General features: G+C 34.9%; 1 protein-coding gene across 1 annotated transcript in view; it reads right to left on the minus strand.

Annotated features, from left to right (window-relative positions):
* The window catches only part of LOC106662542 (rho guanine nucleotide exchange factor 10-like), a 204,313-nt gene that overhangs the window by 49,000 nt on the left and 139,052 nt on the right, over window positions 1-16,261 (minus strand). Inside the window, exons 3-4 of the mRNA XM_014386715.2 lie at window positions 15,660-15,923; window positions 7,270-7,516 (exon numbers count right to left, since the gene is read on the minus strand). Coding sequence (XP_014242201.1) covers window positions 7,270-7,516; window positions 15,660-15,923 — 511 coding nt within the window. The remainder of the gene's footprint in view (window positions 1-7,269; window positions 7,517-15,659; window positions 15,924-16,261) is intronic.

Here is a 16,261-nt window from a genome sequence, read left to right on the forward strand (position 1 = left end):
ACTTCCTTTCCCACTCCTTCAAAATCAAACATACATATACAAAAAACATTAAAATCTCACTACCACTCTCAACACGTCACATCTGCACAGAAAACACACTTTGATCGAGTACAAACACTTTGATTAAACCTGAAAGTTCTCATTTTGTACATTGTATAAATTCATATTAATATCTTAGACGTATTTATATAATTGAAATAATGTTTATAAATCCCAGTCCCTGAAGATTATCTCGATAAAGATCGAAAGGTTGGCAAGATAAGAAAAATAGTTTTCTAAACTACATCACACCAGCCGGCATCTCACGATTTTTAAATAATTCAAAATCAAAAGGTACATACCTATGCATATTTAATAAGACTCCTCGCTTGAGCTTTTTCTAGTTTTGACTTACGTTTATTTTTTTTTGAACCACGCAATCTGCCCATACTGAGAGAGAGAGAGAGAGAGAGAGAGAGAGAGAGAGAGAGAGAGAGAGAGAGAGAGAAAGAGAGAGAGAAATTCGGCCACTTTGAACAATATTGCACAAAGGGTTCTTTTGAAGTACTAACGAGATTGCCTAGTTTTAGTCTCCCTATCGTCGCTGTTTTAGTCTGTCACACGCATTTCGGTTTCTCGCCATCTTCAATGGTGAGAAATAAACCAAAACAGCGAGGATAGGCTTCCCAAAATAATCGGAAACAAAAACACTAAATATTACCACCTCACAGAGAACAGCAGTAAATTTCATATTTTTCAGGCTCTCTCTCTATTTCTTTCTCTCTCTCTCTCTCTCTCTCTCTCTCTCTCTCTCTCTCTCACTCTCTCTCTCTATTTTAACTAAACTAGTTACAAAATATCAATACAGATGCAAAGGATCAATAAAGGCAGAAATAACTTGTGAATATCAATTTTCCCAAAGGAAATTGTAAAATATGTGTGTCCTAATTCGGGATATAAAAGTTTCTGATAACATATCTGTTATTCGGTCATTTACAATTATTGAAAATTCGTTTATTTTGGCTTGAATCCACCAATCTGAACATGGATGGGATAGAAGTATTAATTTAATAGTATAATATGGCCGTTCTCGCCAGCTTCAATGGTTGGTCTCTAACCAAAAGAGCGTGTATGGGCAGAACAAAATTGTCTGATCGACCAAACTACAGGCTTACCACCCCACAGACCTCAAGAGAAAACGTCACAATAATTTTCACTTTCATTTTCTTACTTATTTGTGCATATAAGTCGCAATATTGGAAGAAACTATCAATTTATGAAGAAATAAAGTCCCCCCCATTCCAGTTATCTCAGCAAAAATGGAAAGGTACACATATCGACAGTAAAACACTTAAGGTATTATAATAATTTTACGATTATTTGGAGATGGTGAGAGGCGGTTTGGTGTGACGTAGCTTTTAGAAAATCGTTTTCTTTATTGTGCCAACGTTTCGATCTTTATTGAGATCATCTTCAGGGCTCAAAGTGTTTTTTTTTTCTGGGTAAATGAGTCCTTTCTGTGCGTCGTGTCGAGAGAGCACTATCACCTGATGATGATCTTAATAAAGATCAAAACGTTGGCCCGATAAAGAAAACGGTTGTTCGGACATTTTCGATCATTTGTTCATTTTAGCTTGAACCACCACCCTCTGTTCCTAATTAGAGAAAAATACGAAAACGGAAAGAGTTTGAGTGGTTGGATCAAAATTACATCAAATGATGGGTTAAAGTATTGATGGAATTGTGTAGTTTGGTCTTTTCTGATCAATTTGGTCAACTACATTCGCTATTTTTGTCTGTTTGGGCTTTTCGATATCTTCAATGATGGGTCTTTCTTCAAAACAACAAGATAAGCATACTAAAATAAATACAATACGAAGACTAAAGAGAAAAAAAACAGGTTGATTACCCCACAGACTTGAACATAAAACAGCAAAAACTATTACTGTTCTATTGTTATCTGTTTATATTTATTAAAAAAACCCTCTGTTATCTCAGGGAGGATAATTATCATCAAACTGATGTCAACGATTCATCAACCTGCAGAACGCACACGCAAACTGACAATTTAACACGGAAAGACGAGTTGTGCCGTGGTAAAGTTACTTACAAGGAAGACAGACGGACTCGTAATAACATTCGATAAATTTACCAGCAAAAAAAGAAAAAACTGCGGTTGAAAAATTATCCTACAAATAATTCTTGTACACGCGAATACCTCTTTTAAATGGGCATAAGTTCTGAAAAAGTTGACGTAATCGTCATTGTGAACCACTTCTACAAGAAATTTTAGCCTTATTTACCACAAGAGTTAAAATATTTTGGAAAATAAGAACTCAAAGCTTGTATGATTCATAAATCAATTCATCCTGTTATGTAGTACATAATAAAAAATAATAAAAAACACATTAAATATAAATAAAACTCTTATACTTTAACTTACAGAAAGTATAAGAAGAATTACAATATTTTCTTTGTTGGTACTTTCTTCCTACCTATTAAAGAAGTTAGCAAAACTTACTAGTTTAAAACGCATTTTTGAAAATGGTCTATTAAATTAGTATTTGATTTCAATTAATTATTCTTTTCGTTGAGATAAAAATGTCACTGTAATGAGCGGGATTCGAACCCACGATCTTCAGCTAAATACGCCGCTGCTCTACCACTTGAGCTATCGTCACGTCGATCCACTCGGACTCCAACTTCCCATCTCAACCCCACCTTTTGAATTTTCCCTCTTTTTTGCCAATTTTCAATATTTATAAATTAATATTTGAAATTGTGTTTAATCGTATGACATTCACAAAGAATGATTAAAGTTTACTAGTAGCCTCACTTATTCGAAAAATTTTACTCTGATCTCTTTTTTACCTTGATCGCTGACTAATTGCGAGTTTTATACTGCATTAAAATTCAGGAATTTATAACGCCCGAGCAGTAAAAAGTAAGAGAAGAAAAAAATCCCCCTTCTCGAGCTTTTAATGACGCGAGTTCAAATTTTTACGGCACGACTCCTCAGAACGGTTGTTTACGACAGTTTCGAAAACCGGGCGGTTAAAAATCCCAACCGCCACCAATTTCCGAACCTCATTTCCTCTTTTATTAATGGAATAGCGTCGTTCCTGTGCCACATGGACCGTCTCCTCAGGAGAGGAAGTGATAACAGGAAGACGCCCGCCTGTCCCTGGCCACCCTTCACCAGTCAGAGTAATTGATCAATTTACCGTCATAAAAGAACAATGAAAGAATTTCACGGCACCAATATGCTGTGTTAACTGAGACTATTTGTTCTAATAAGCGGTTAAACGATCAACTGCCCACCGGTGACTGAATCCAATTAAGTTTAATTATTATTCGATAATAATTGGAATATGACATAAAGTGGCCATTCAACACTAGCCACACATTGAACTGCGATGCAAAGATTCATCTACTAGTATAAAAGCAAGAGATACTGGAAGAAAAACCAAGGGTTATCGCGTTCTAATACATGTTTAGAATACGTGTTTTCATTCAACGCAGCGATAACCTATTTTGGTTGATCTGTGTCATGTTTTCGATCGTTAGAATATTTAGAACTTTATTTAGAAATCGTGAGATGTGGTCTGGTGTGATGTAGGTTTCAGAAAAATATTTTCGTTATCGTGCCAACGTTTCGATCTTTATTGAGATCATCTTCGGGCACTCTCGACACGACACGCAAGAATGGCACAATTACACAGAAGACAAACACGTTGATCCCTGAAGATGATCTCAACAAAGATCGAAACGTTGGCACGATAACGAAAATATTTTTCTGAAACCTACATCACACCAGACCGCATCTCACGATTTCTAAATAAATATTGATTAACGGTCACTAATCACCACACATATTTAGAGCAGTTGGCAGAGCAGGTGCTGACGCATCGATGTGCTAATTCGATTGATATGGCCAGGTAGTTAGCTTCTTGGAAATTTAGATGGACTGGGTTTAAACTAACTGCTTTGGTTCTTAAAATCAGGTAGTTATATCGTTCGAATCTTTGTAAGGACAGGGTTTACACGCAGCGATAAACTGCTTAAGTTGTTAGAACCAGATAGTTTCAAGTTCCTATATTTCTAGTGGTTGCAAAAGACAGGACCCTAATGCGCGATATATTCTTTAGACAAGTTTACATCATTAGTTCAAAGATGATATTGAACTGCAAAACAAAATTAAACGTATTAGGTATGTAGAACCAAGTCAGCCACTTCTGGGTCTCAGGACATGTGGGAGTAGAAGGCAACGAGAAAGCGGACACCCCTGCATGAAAAGGCGACCCGAACCCTTCTGTGGCATATGTACCTACACTATCAAAGAACACCTCAGACAGAAGGATAAAAAGAAAGTGAGAACAATGGAACTCACTCTCTGGACACAAACAATCCAAGAACCTTTTAACAAATTTCGTAAGGAAGTAATGGAATGTATCAAAGGAAGCAGGAAAAAACTGCGAATCCAAAACACTGCAAACTAAACGGACATTTAAAGAAGATTGCTATAGCCCAAGAAGGCACTTGCAGATTTTGCAAATCTAGCAGAGTAGACACCGACATACCTTTAACCTTTTGTGGTGCTACACATGCCCCCCAGGAGGAAGTGCTTTGGGACATACATGTGACCGTAGAAGAAATTCAACCACTGAAACCGGGCCTACTAATTTGAAATAGAAGCTATAGGCACAGAACGAAGGATACAACAGCTCTTAAAGTGGGCAGTACATTACACTGACTAATTCATCTACATCTACAGACAAGGTTTTAACGTATCGATGAACTTTTTTGGTTATTAATCTCACGTTGTTCACTCATTCAAATATTTACAACTTCGGGAAACAAACGGATAAAACCAGGTAGTTTCAACGTTCCTACATTTACAGCGAATAGAAGGACAAGGTTTTAACGCAGCGATGAACTGTTCAGATTCATCACGAAACCAGGAAGTTCGAACGTTCTCATATTTTCAACGGCTAGAAGCATAAGACTTTAAAGCACTATAAACTGCTTTGGTTAATAGAACCTCGTAGTTCCAATAGTTACAATACTTTAACCAAGCGATACACTGCTTTGTTGTATAACCGAGTAGTTCCAACGTTCCCGTATTTCTAACTGTTCAAAGGACAAGACTTGAATACTGCTTTGATTATTAAGAGCTTGTTCGAATATTTCGAAGGCCAAGATTTTAACATAGCGATTAATTGTTCGGGTTGTTAGATCCTGGAAATTCCAAAGTCCAGCTAGAAGCATAAGACTTTAAAGAAGTGATACACTGCTTTGGTTGTTATAACCAAGTAGTTCCCACATTCCTATATTTCCAATAATTAGAAAACAAGCCCTTAACGCAGGAACCACCACTTTGACTGATAGCACAAGGGTTATTTTCTAATGTAATAGTTTTTAATTCAGTTTCACACATACCTTTTTTAAACTGAATTTGGCGTAGTCAGCACAACTAAAAGTACTGCCATAAATTGCCTCTAATTGACCCAAAAAATACGCTATTTTTACAAAAATTCATTGCTCTTTTGCATTTTATAAAAACGACCTTGATTTTTAATTATCGCAGTATCATTTACTTTGTATAATTGATCGGTACAGTTTTGTTTTCCTCGAGAAAGTGCCAGGAAAGGAATGCAAACCGGTCTGAGCAACGCCCAAAATTTGAAAAATAATTACACATTTTCAGTTGTATAATTAATTTTTCAGTTTCACACCTACCTTTTTTAAACTGAATTTGGCGTAATCAGCACAACCAAAAGTACTGCCATAAATTGCCTCTAATTGACCCAAAAAATACGCTATTTTTACAAAAACAAAAAACATCTTGTAAAATAAAAAAGAAACAGGCATATAAAAAACTAGACAAGGCTATATAGTATAGAAAATCATCTACATTTCCTCAGATCCTTCATGCACATATTTTTATTTCTTTTATTTCTATGTTTCAGGGGGGATAAAGAATAACAAGATGTTTTTTATTTTTGCAAAATCAATTTATTTCACAAAAAAAACAAAAATACAAAATTGGCACAAGTCGGTTACAAATATCCGACCGACCATATAATTTTAATGAACAATGGTTTTTTACTTCCTTTTTTGTTTAATCTATTAAATTTATGACACATTAATTCCTAAAAAATGCTCTTTTTTTATAAAGGCTGCCCTTATTTCTTAAGAGTTACAAATATGCTAGTAATATAAACAATAATATACAAAGATTATATTTTACTGCACTGACAACTAAGAATAAAATATGTTCAACTGAACTTTTTTTTAAACTTTTGTTTTAATCAATATTGTATCCTAAACGTTTTTTATTCGATCCTAGATTACAGCGTTGATAATTTCCCAGAAACTAAAAACTACAATTTTCTATTTATTTCTATTATCTATTTTCGTTTCTTTTCTCTAACTTCTGGAATTAAAATAAAAACGGGGAAAAATATTTATAGAGTTTTTTAAGTTTTCTCTTTTCACTTCTTGCAAAGATTGCAGAGGATTTTTATTTATTTTCTCATTTTGTTGTAATTGTAAATTTTTTTTGTAATATTAAACGTTTAAGACTAGCAACGAACTTACAGCACGTTCAAACAGCCACTCCGGGAAATAATAATAAGAAGATTGAAAAAATAAAATTAAGTATAATAATTTTTAACAAAAAATACTATTGCGCAATATTTTTTGTTGGTTTTACTAATATGCAATTTCTATAAATGGTAATTTTGGGTTAACAAAAGTCCACGTTTAATTGAATAGTTCCATAAAACTGTGAGTATTTTCTGGTTGAAATATTTGTAATTTAAATTTCGCAAATAATTATGTAATTAAATATGCAATAAAACTTCTAATCTTAAATTTTCCTCTTGTCCTTTTTTACATGAGGCACGATAAATCATAAAGTAGCTATTAAAATAGTCGGAATGTGATATGACAAAACTTTTGAAGTTTGTAATTTATGCCTTTTCAAATTTTAATCTGGTATAAATGTGGCACGATTCATAAAAATCATGATCACGTTTTATCACATGTATAATTATACTCATTTTTATCACATAAAAAGTCCGCAAAGAAAATAATATATATTTAAAAAATAATTATAAAGCCACCCTCAGTCTGAACGTGCTGGTGGCACAACTCGAACCCCGGTACGATTCTCGTACGAATTTTGCCCACGGTCCCCCCGAAGCGACTGTTCCTAAACGTCGGTGGCTTTATTTCAGTTGATGAAAATCTTGACCATATCCCCTTGGCCGGAATAAACGACAGTACCTGGACTAGGTTTGACTAAAGTCGAGGTGCTCCCCAGGCCGGGAAGCTTCTTCCAAAAGCTGTGCGGGGACTTCTTTTTTATAGAGGAATTCGGCCTTCCTAGACTGTTGGTCCCTGTCGAGCTGCTTGAAAAGCCGGAATCGACGGAACAGGCAGCAGGTGACATGAGAGCTTCCGTCGTCAACTCCGACTGCGGCGGTGTCGGCATCAGCATCGCCTCCATGGAAAGGTTCAGCTCGTCGAGAACCTAAAATCAAGAAAAGAAACTATTAGTTATTGAATGATTTCAATATCCGAGTTAAACATTTCTTAGAACAAAGAAAAATATGTGTGAGGTGTTTAGTGATCGTTAGTTGATGATTATTTGGAGATCGTGAGATGCTCACGTATAGGTTTAGAAAAACAGTTTCTTTATCGTGCCAACGTTTCGATCTTTATTGAGATCATCTTCAGAGCTCCAAGTGTTTATTTTCTGTGTAGATGTTGAGAGTGCACAACGACACACATGAATGTCACATCTACACAGAAAACAAACACTTTGAGCTCTGAAGATGATCTCAATAAGGACCGAAACGTTCGCACAATAAAGAAAATGTTTTTCTAAAACCTACGTCACACCAGACCACATCTGACGATCTCCAAATAATGTTTAATAATAATAATTAGATAATTTTATTTCTTCTTTGATTTCATGTTTAAATACAGTTTTGGATAAATTAATAAATGACTGCGCATGAACAATCATTAAAATAACCTTACCATTCCACCGATCTTTTTCTCATTTTTGGCTGGTTTACCATTTTAATTTCATTGCTCTTTTGCATTTTATAAACGACCTTGATTTTTAATTATCGCAGTATCATTTAATTAGTATAATTGATCGGTACAGTTTTGTTTTCCTCGAGAATGTGCTAGGAAAGGAATGCAAACCGGTCTGAGCAACGCCCAAAATTTGAAAAATAATTACACATTTTCAGTTGTATAATAACGACACGATAGCAATTATGGAAAAAGTATAAATACAAAAACGGAACAGTGATAAATTTGAAGACCTGTCAAAACCATACACAAAAATATATAAAACACTATACATAAACAACATACTAGATACTATATATAAAAAATTAAAAGATGTTAGTTGTTGATTTAAACAAAATGTATCAATTGAAAAAATATGGAACAGTTTTCATTCTATCCAAAAACCTTTACATTTTTTATATTGATCATGAAAAATTATGTATTTTCAGTGCAGAATCATTCAGTGAAAATACGTAACATGTAGACATTGCGATTATTGTTAAGAAATCGCCAGGATTGTAATGTCGTAACTGTACGTTAGAACGTGTAAACTGTCAAACACTTACAAATAATGGTTGTGTTATTAGGAGCAATAGACGAAATGCAGGCTAAAACACAGCCAGAGATGATCATTAATGATCTCTCATCCTGAACATGTCAAAATTTAATGATGTTTGAAATGCAACACATGAAGAAGAGTATAAGCTTTGAGTTTTCTTTTTTATTATTTCTTTCAAAAAGAAAGGTCATAACAAACAAAACTTCATTCCTGAAGTAAAAATGGGATTGACATATATTTTTGGGACCTATGGTATTTGTGTAAAAAAGAACTTGTGAAGAAGAATGTTTAAAAAATATTCTTATTTCGTAATAAAACAATAAAAAATAGAAATTGATAGCAAACCTCGAAAAGGCGGATGTAGGAACGTAAGAATTTACAGCTCGCTCACCTTTCGGTGTAAACAAAAGAGATCCGCATGGATTAGCCGGAGAGGGCAAAATCCACGGCATAACTGGCAATCATGGCTCAAATTCTCCCCCCCTTTCTAGAAAACAATCAATAAACACATTTCGACGAGGTAAAACATTTCCGATTCTATTCGAGTCCGGCTTTTTCATTAAAAATTAAATAAACAGAGTTTCCTCCGCCTCCCACGCTTGATTACGCGTGTTTAAACAGGGCGCCAAATACAAATTTCCTCTTTTCGGGGGGGGGGGGGTTTATCTTCGGGAAAAATCAACACTACCGGGGTTTTTATTTTTACCAGATCCTTTCTTATTGACCGTTTCGATTAATACTATTTGGTAGAAAGCGTATTTACACAATAAACGCTAGGAACTTGAAAACCTATAAGGATATTGGATAATGTTTGTATGTGTAAAGTTCGCGTTTTTTTAAGTTTTACATTTCTAAAACTGTGTCTTAAAATGCAATAAAAACTTAATGGGAAATGTATATCAATTATTTCTTTAGGTGATGTTTTAAAAAGGCTTCTTAATTAAATTTGAATTGAAAAAAGATCTTACAAGCAATAACTGTAAAAAAAGATATGATCCCATAAACACATACAGTGACTCACAGATTCGTTCACAGCTGAATGCAAATTGGGTTATATCATTATTTACTTTTCAAAATAATTGTAGTGCATCAAATAAACGTAGTTTATTTAATAATTTTAATAATTCAGAGTGAGGTGCGGTAACGAGTTCTCCGAAATCAGGCCAATACAAGCCGGTGTCCCACAAGGGAGTATCCTTGGTCCTATCCTTTATACCATCTATACTGCTGATCTACCTACTCACCCAAATACCATCATTACCACCTACGCGGATGATACCGCAATTTTGTCCTCTAACTTGAATCCTACCCAAGCTACCTCTAATATCCAAGAACACCTTGAGCTCATCGAAGGTTGGTGCAAAAAGTGGAGGACAAGATTAAACGGAGAAAAGTGCATCCAATGTACGTTCACTTTGAAAAAACAGTCTTGCCCTCCACTATACATCAACAATGAAGAGATACCGACTTCCACTCAAGTCAAATACCTAGGACTATACCTTGACAGCAGACTGACGTGGAATCCCCACACAAGACTTAAAAGACAACAACTCAACAGAAGACTTGGACAATTACGCAGACTACTAGGACCAAAATCCGGGTTAACCATCAGCACTAAACTGACCTTATACAAGACTTTACTGCGACCACTTTGGACATACGGTGTGGAACTGTGGGGTTCCGCCAAACCATCCAATATCCAGCGTATCCAGTCCTTCCAATCAAAAGTCCTCAGACAAATCGTCAAAGCTCCTTTTTACGTCTCTAACCTCACTATCCACAAAGACCTCAACGTTCCTTTTGTCCACGAACTGATCCATTTCCGATTCCAAAAATTTCATACCAACCTATCGATCCATCCTAACCCTACCGCTAGAGCCCTCTCCACATATTCCCATCCCGAGAATCCACCACGTCGCCTAAAACGACGATGGCCCCGAGACCTCCTTGCCCCTTAATCTATTAAAATGAGTGCCAGCACTGGCTGGCTTCTCATAGCATGCGACCCCCAGGTGCAGCGCTGGCATCAGTGTTAGTGCTGTGACCGAGCGGTAAACAATATACATTGAGATCACATTTGTATTATGTAAAAAAATTTAAATTTACAAATAAAAAAAAAAAATTAAAAAAAAAATTTAATAATTTTATTTATCTTAAAACAAAAAACACCCAAAAAATTAAATTGTTCCTTTATCATGATTATTAAAATTAATTCAATTCACTAATTTCGTAGTCCGCTTGACCAATTAATATATTACAATTAATTAAGGTTTTTAGTTGAGATAAAAAAGTCAATGGCACGAGCGGGATTCGAACCCACGCTCTTCGGCTAGATACGCCGCTGCTCTACCACTTGAGCTATCGTGACCTCGATCCACTCAGACACTAACTTCCCATCTCAACCGCACCTTTTGAATTTTCCCTCCATTTGCCAGTTTTCAAATGTCGTGTAATCGGATTGGATTCTCGGCGACAAATGAAATGGCCACGGAGAGCTTTAGTGAAGTATACTTTATTTAAATTCATTAAATTCACTAATTTCGTGGTCCGCTTGACCAATTACTGTATTACAATTAATTATATTGCAACTAATGGGAAGTTAATGTCCGAGTGGATCGAGGTCACGATAGCTCAAGTGGTAGAGCAGTGCCGCTGCTAGCCTATCTAGCCGAAGATCGTGGGTTCGAATCCCGCTCGTGCCACTGACTTTTTTATCTTAACTAAAAACCTTAATTAATTGTAATTATAAAAATAATAGAAAAGAAATTACCGCGAACGATAATATGATTGTGTCATAGAAAGTCCTTTAATATTTTGTATGTCCTCCTTTGGCTTTCAAAACTGCATCAGTCCTTCTGGGCATACTTCTCACGAGATTTCTGTACTGTTTTGGATCAATTAGGTCCCATTCAACTTGTGTTTTTTCCCAAAGTTCATCGAAGTTTGAAGCGTCTCCTGCAGCATCGGCAAAGATTTTTTAGTTTTCCCCATAAGTACTCAATTGGGTTAAGGTTAGGTGACTGTGGGGGCCATTCCACGACATTAAAACCACGATCAGCAAGCCACTTTTTGGTCAGCAATGGTTTCTTCACTTCCCTTCGCTCTTAATCCGGCCTCAGCAAACATCTCCGTTTGTTTCAGCACTGACATCCATATTATTATCACGCGGCCTATGCTGAATTTGGACAGCATTGTCAACTGTCCTGATCAAACGGAGCGCGTAGATACAACGCCTTTTGGCCTCGGAAAATTTTGTTTTATGACCACTCCTCTTCTTTTTAAAACTTCTGTCGTAAATTCCGGAAGATCTTTCAGGTTTTGTTATTACCCCAATAATAACAATTTATATTTTTTTGAAATTTATAAGGAAGTCCTTCTCGTAGAGATTTTATAATTTGATCTTTCAAAAATGTTGAAAATGGATTCATACTGTAATTAAACGGAATCGATCATAACCATTTTCAATATGTAAGAAAAATAACTAAATTGATGATACCTGATAACAAATCTGAGACGAATTATTGAATGGTTTTTGCGAAATTTGTAATTAAGTAACCCGAGTCACAAAACTGTTCACATGAAGTCTCGTAATAAACTGGCTCAATCCAAAGGTATAAACATAAATAAAGATTATTAGGGTGAATATTTGTTTACCATCAGTTCAACGAACTCGATCCTATTGCTGTTATCTGGATTAAAAAATACCGGATTTGCAAATTGAGATAATAGAAAATTGTTTACTGATGTGAACAAATATGTGAGTCACTGTATATGTAAGAAGCACAATGAAAGAACACACCAGCTGATAAACACACATATAAAAAATAAATATGACAAATAAAAAAAAGTAGAGCGAAGACAAATAAATTAAAAAAAACAGTAACGCCAAGACTTTTTATAATTAGAGTTTGGAGTCATACAGAGAATGATGTAGTCAACACCCAATAATCATACAGGGCGAGACGAAAAATCGTGCTATCCTACAACCACACACACGATGAAAAGAACAATATTAAAAAAATATAGAAGACGAAACAACAGCGTACCACCACACATATACAGATAAAAATAAATAATTAAAGAAACAGAGAGATAGAGATAGATAGATATATAGATAGATAGATAGATAGATAGATAGAGAGAGAGAAAGAGAGAGAGAGAGAGAGAGAGAGAGAGAGAGAGAGTGAGAAAGAGAAAGAGAGTGAGAGAATCAGAGAGTGGTAAAGAAAAACATACGAAAAAACTGAGTAAGAGATGGAAAGAGAATTGTATAGATACATATACAAAAGTCGACAAACAGAGAAAGAGATTAAGAAATAAAATGAGGGAGAAAGAAAGAGCCAGAGAACGGGAGAAGAGCGAAACGAACAAACCTGCAAACGCAATATTACAACAAAAAGTAAATAATTCATTGTGATAAAAGAATAGCTAGGAAATATTATTTACTAAGTTTTGAAGTATTCCTAAGAGATTAGCTTTTCTGGTCTGGTAGAGCAGAATCATTAGATTTTTTCATATATTTTTTCCCTTTTCATTAAAAGTTTTTTCCAGGGCGGATTTAGTCTTCCTCAGGAAGCAATAACGAAGGAGATTGGGCTGTTGTTCGGCCGTCGCGATACGCCGATCGCACCGATAAGATTTTTGAAGCCCGTTGTCGACTTGATAAGTGAAAATCTTTTGTATCTTCCCAACACGATGTAAACGGGACCGTAATAAAAGAAAAATCAGCGCTGATAATGCGACGAGATAATTTGCCTGGCAGACGGCGCATTGACTCCCGGCTTATGCCCTAATCTCGTTTAATTGAAAATATCGATCAGGCTAATTACCGATGTCTAATGGATGCCGGTTTTGAGCCATCCGATCGGCAGTTATTGAATTCAAATTAAACGCGCATCATCAATTTTGCAAACAAGCCGCTTTCCCGCTCCGCCTTTCGAGCGTAAACGGTTTCCAAAAGTAAAACTTGTTAACCATTGTAAAGCTCCGCTTTTCTCTTCCTTCCTCACAGTTGACGATGTTAAGTAGTCTTTGATAAGTTTCAGGTCGAATACTTCTATCAATTAAATCAATTGTTAGTATACAATGTTTTCATTAAAATACGTGTAACTTTAGCAAACTTAAGTCTATTAAGTGAAGTTTATATTCCAGCCTTTCTTGAAATTCTTGCTTGCATACATTACATTATAGCATTTTCATTCAATTTCATATTTTAAAGAACAATATAAAGTGCAAACAGGGTAAAATTAAACAAAAGAAAAAATGATTTTTTTAGAGAAAAAAAAATTAATATTTATAAAAATTGTGCAAGGACATTTATAACAGGTTGTAACAAAACGAAACTAAGTGTTTAGAATAACGAATAAATAGGTTAAAAAAATAATAATCTTTCTTATTCTGTGTCTCAATTTATCTAAGTAGCTGTATTTCAAAATACCTCTTTATCTCTCTCTCCTTTCTAACTCTCTCTTCCTCTCCTTTCTCATTCTCTCTCTCTCCCATTTCTCTCTCTATCTATCTATCTATCTATTTCTATAATTAGATTAGATTTTATCAATGTACACCTTTCCTCTCTCACTCTCTCTCTCTGTCTCTCTCACTCTCTCTCTCTCTCTCTCTCTGTCTCTCTCTCTCTTTCTCTCTCTCTCTCACTCTCTCTCTCTTTCACTCTCTCTCTCTCTCTCTCTCTCACTCTTCCTCTCTCTTTTTCTCACTCACTAACTCTCTCTAAAAGAAATATATATAAACTAATAAATAAACAAAAAATATAAAAAATAAATAATTTTTTTCTTTTTTTCTTTTGTATTTCGTATTACTTTGTTATTATTATATGATTACATTATATTTATATACATAATGCAATTATATATAATACAATAATATATATAATAATAATGTATATATTTTTACATATTAGTCAAACTTTCATCATTTTTAACCTTTAATGATTAAGTCTTTGTCTAAAAAAGTTAAGAAAATTAATTGCTTTCTCTCTGTATCAATTTATTTCTCTCTCTCTCTCTCTCCCTTTTTTCTATCTCTTTCTCTCCTATCTTTTACCTCTTTCTCTTTCTCAATCTTCCTCTCTCTCTCTCTCTCTCTCTTTCTTTCTCTCACTCGCCTCGCTCACTCTCTCTAAAAGAAATATACATATATATATAAACTAATAAATAAACAAAAAATATAAAAAATAATTTTTTTTTCGTTTTATTTCTTTTTTTATTTTGTATTTCGTATTACTTTGTTATTATTATATGATTACATTATATGTATATACATAATGCAATTATATATAATACAATAATATATATATTTTTACATATTAGTCAAACTTTCATCATTTTTAACCTTTAATGATTAAGTCTTTGTCTAAAAAAGTAAAAAAAAATAATTGCTTTCTCTCTGTATCAATTTATTTCTCTCTCTCCCTTTTTTCTATCTCTTTCTCTCCTATCTTTTACCTCTTCCTTTTTCTCTTTCTCAATCTTCCTCTCTCTCTCTCTCTCTCTCTCTCTCTCTCTCTCTCTCTCTTTCTTTCTTTCACTCTCTTTCTCCGTATTTGACTCTTTCTCTTTTCTTCTTTGTCTCACGCTTTCTCTCTTCCTCTCTCTCATTAACTATAAACCTCCTTTCTCCGTAGTAAACTAATGAAGTACATTTTATGGATCAAGGGCTGAAATTTCAATACCAAATTATCCTCGGATACAGAAAACATCATATAGTGCTACATTACATCTTCCACTTGATTTTGAGCAAATTACTCGTTCTGTTGTTTGAACAACTCTTGGTAATTGTTGAGTTTTTCTTAAAATATAGACTTTTCCGATCATTTTGGTGCGCCCATCCTCGCTATTTGACGACCAAATTTTATTGTAAACCATTTATATACATTTCAAAGGCAGACAAAGTAAAAAATACACTCTTTCTGCCGAAAATCAATGAACAATAAGTTATCTATTTTTTATATTTTGGTTTTTGGTTTTAATATTATAATAATTCATTCCATTTGTAATTTTCAAATAGTTCAATTTACCTGAAGGTGTTTGGAGTGGACGTACCGCACCTCCTCCTCGAGCCTCATCTGTCCTATTTCTTCGTAGAGGTTCTCCTGCGTGCCGTACCTCGTTATGTACGAGTGCCTAGGGTTCTTGCTCGTGCCTGGGACAGGCACTTTTTTCCCTTCGTAGTACGCGTACGAGTACTCGTCCGGTGGGAAAGGCGGTGGCGGAGGAAACCTAAGGTACGCTTGCCGTCGTACGCCGGAAGGGCCAGCGATCACGCACCCCTCGCCATCCATCTGGAAACAAAATAATCATACAATTATTGGATATTTGTTGCTGTTACGGATTTTGCAATATTTTAAAGGCAATTGAATACTGCACAAATCAAGTGTATCATTACTAAGAAAATTCACAACATTCTTTATCATGGAATGACATGTAAGAATATAGAAGAGAAGGGAAGATTATAAGTTTATAAATATGTAGCAGTGCGCAGGTAAATTAATATTTTCCCCTCAGGGGAAATAATAGGAGAACGTAATAAAGATTCCACGGGGGTAAACGAGCCGTTTCGCATACTTGTTTTCCACGAGGGTTTGTTATTCGTGATTCGGCGTGATTGTCGGTCCGAAAA

The sequence above is a fragment of the Cimex lectularius genome, unplaced genomic scaffold (genome assembly GCF_000648675.2).
Source record: "Cimex lectularius strain Harlan isolate CLEC.00 unplaced genomic scaffold, Clec_2.1 scaffold30, whole genome shotgun sequence".
Classification (NCBI taxonomy): domain Eukaryota; kingdom Metazoa; phylum Arthropoda; class Insecta; order Hemiptera; family Cimicidae; genus Cimex; species Cimex lectularius.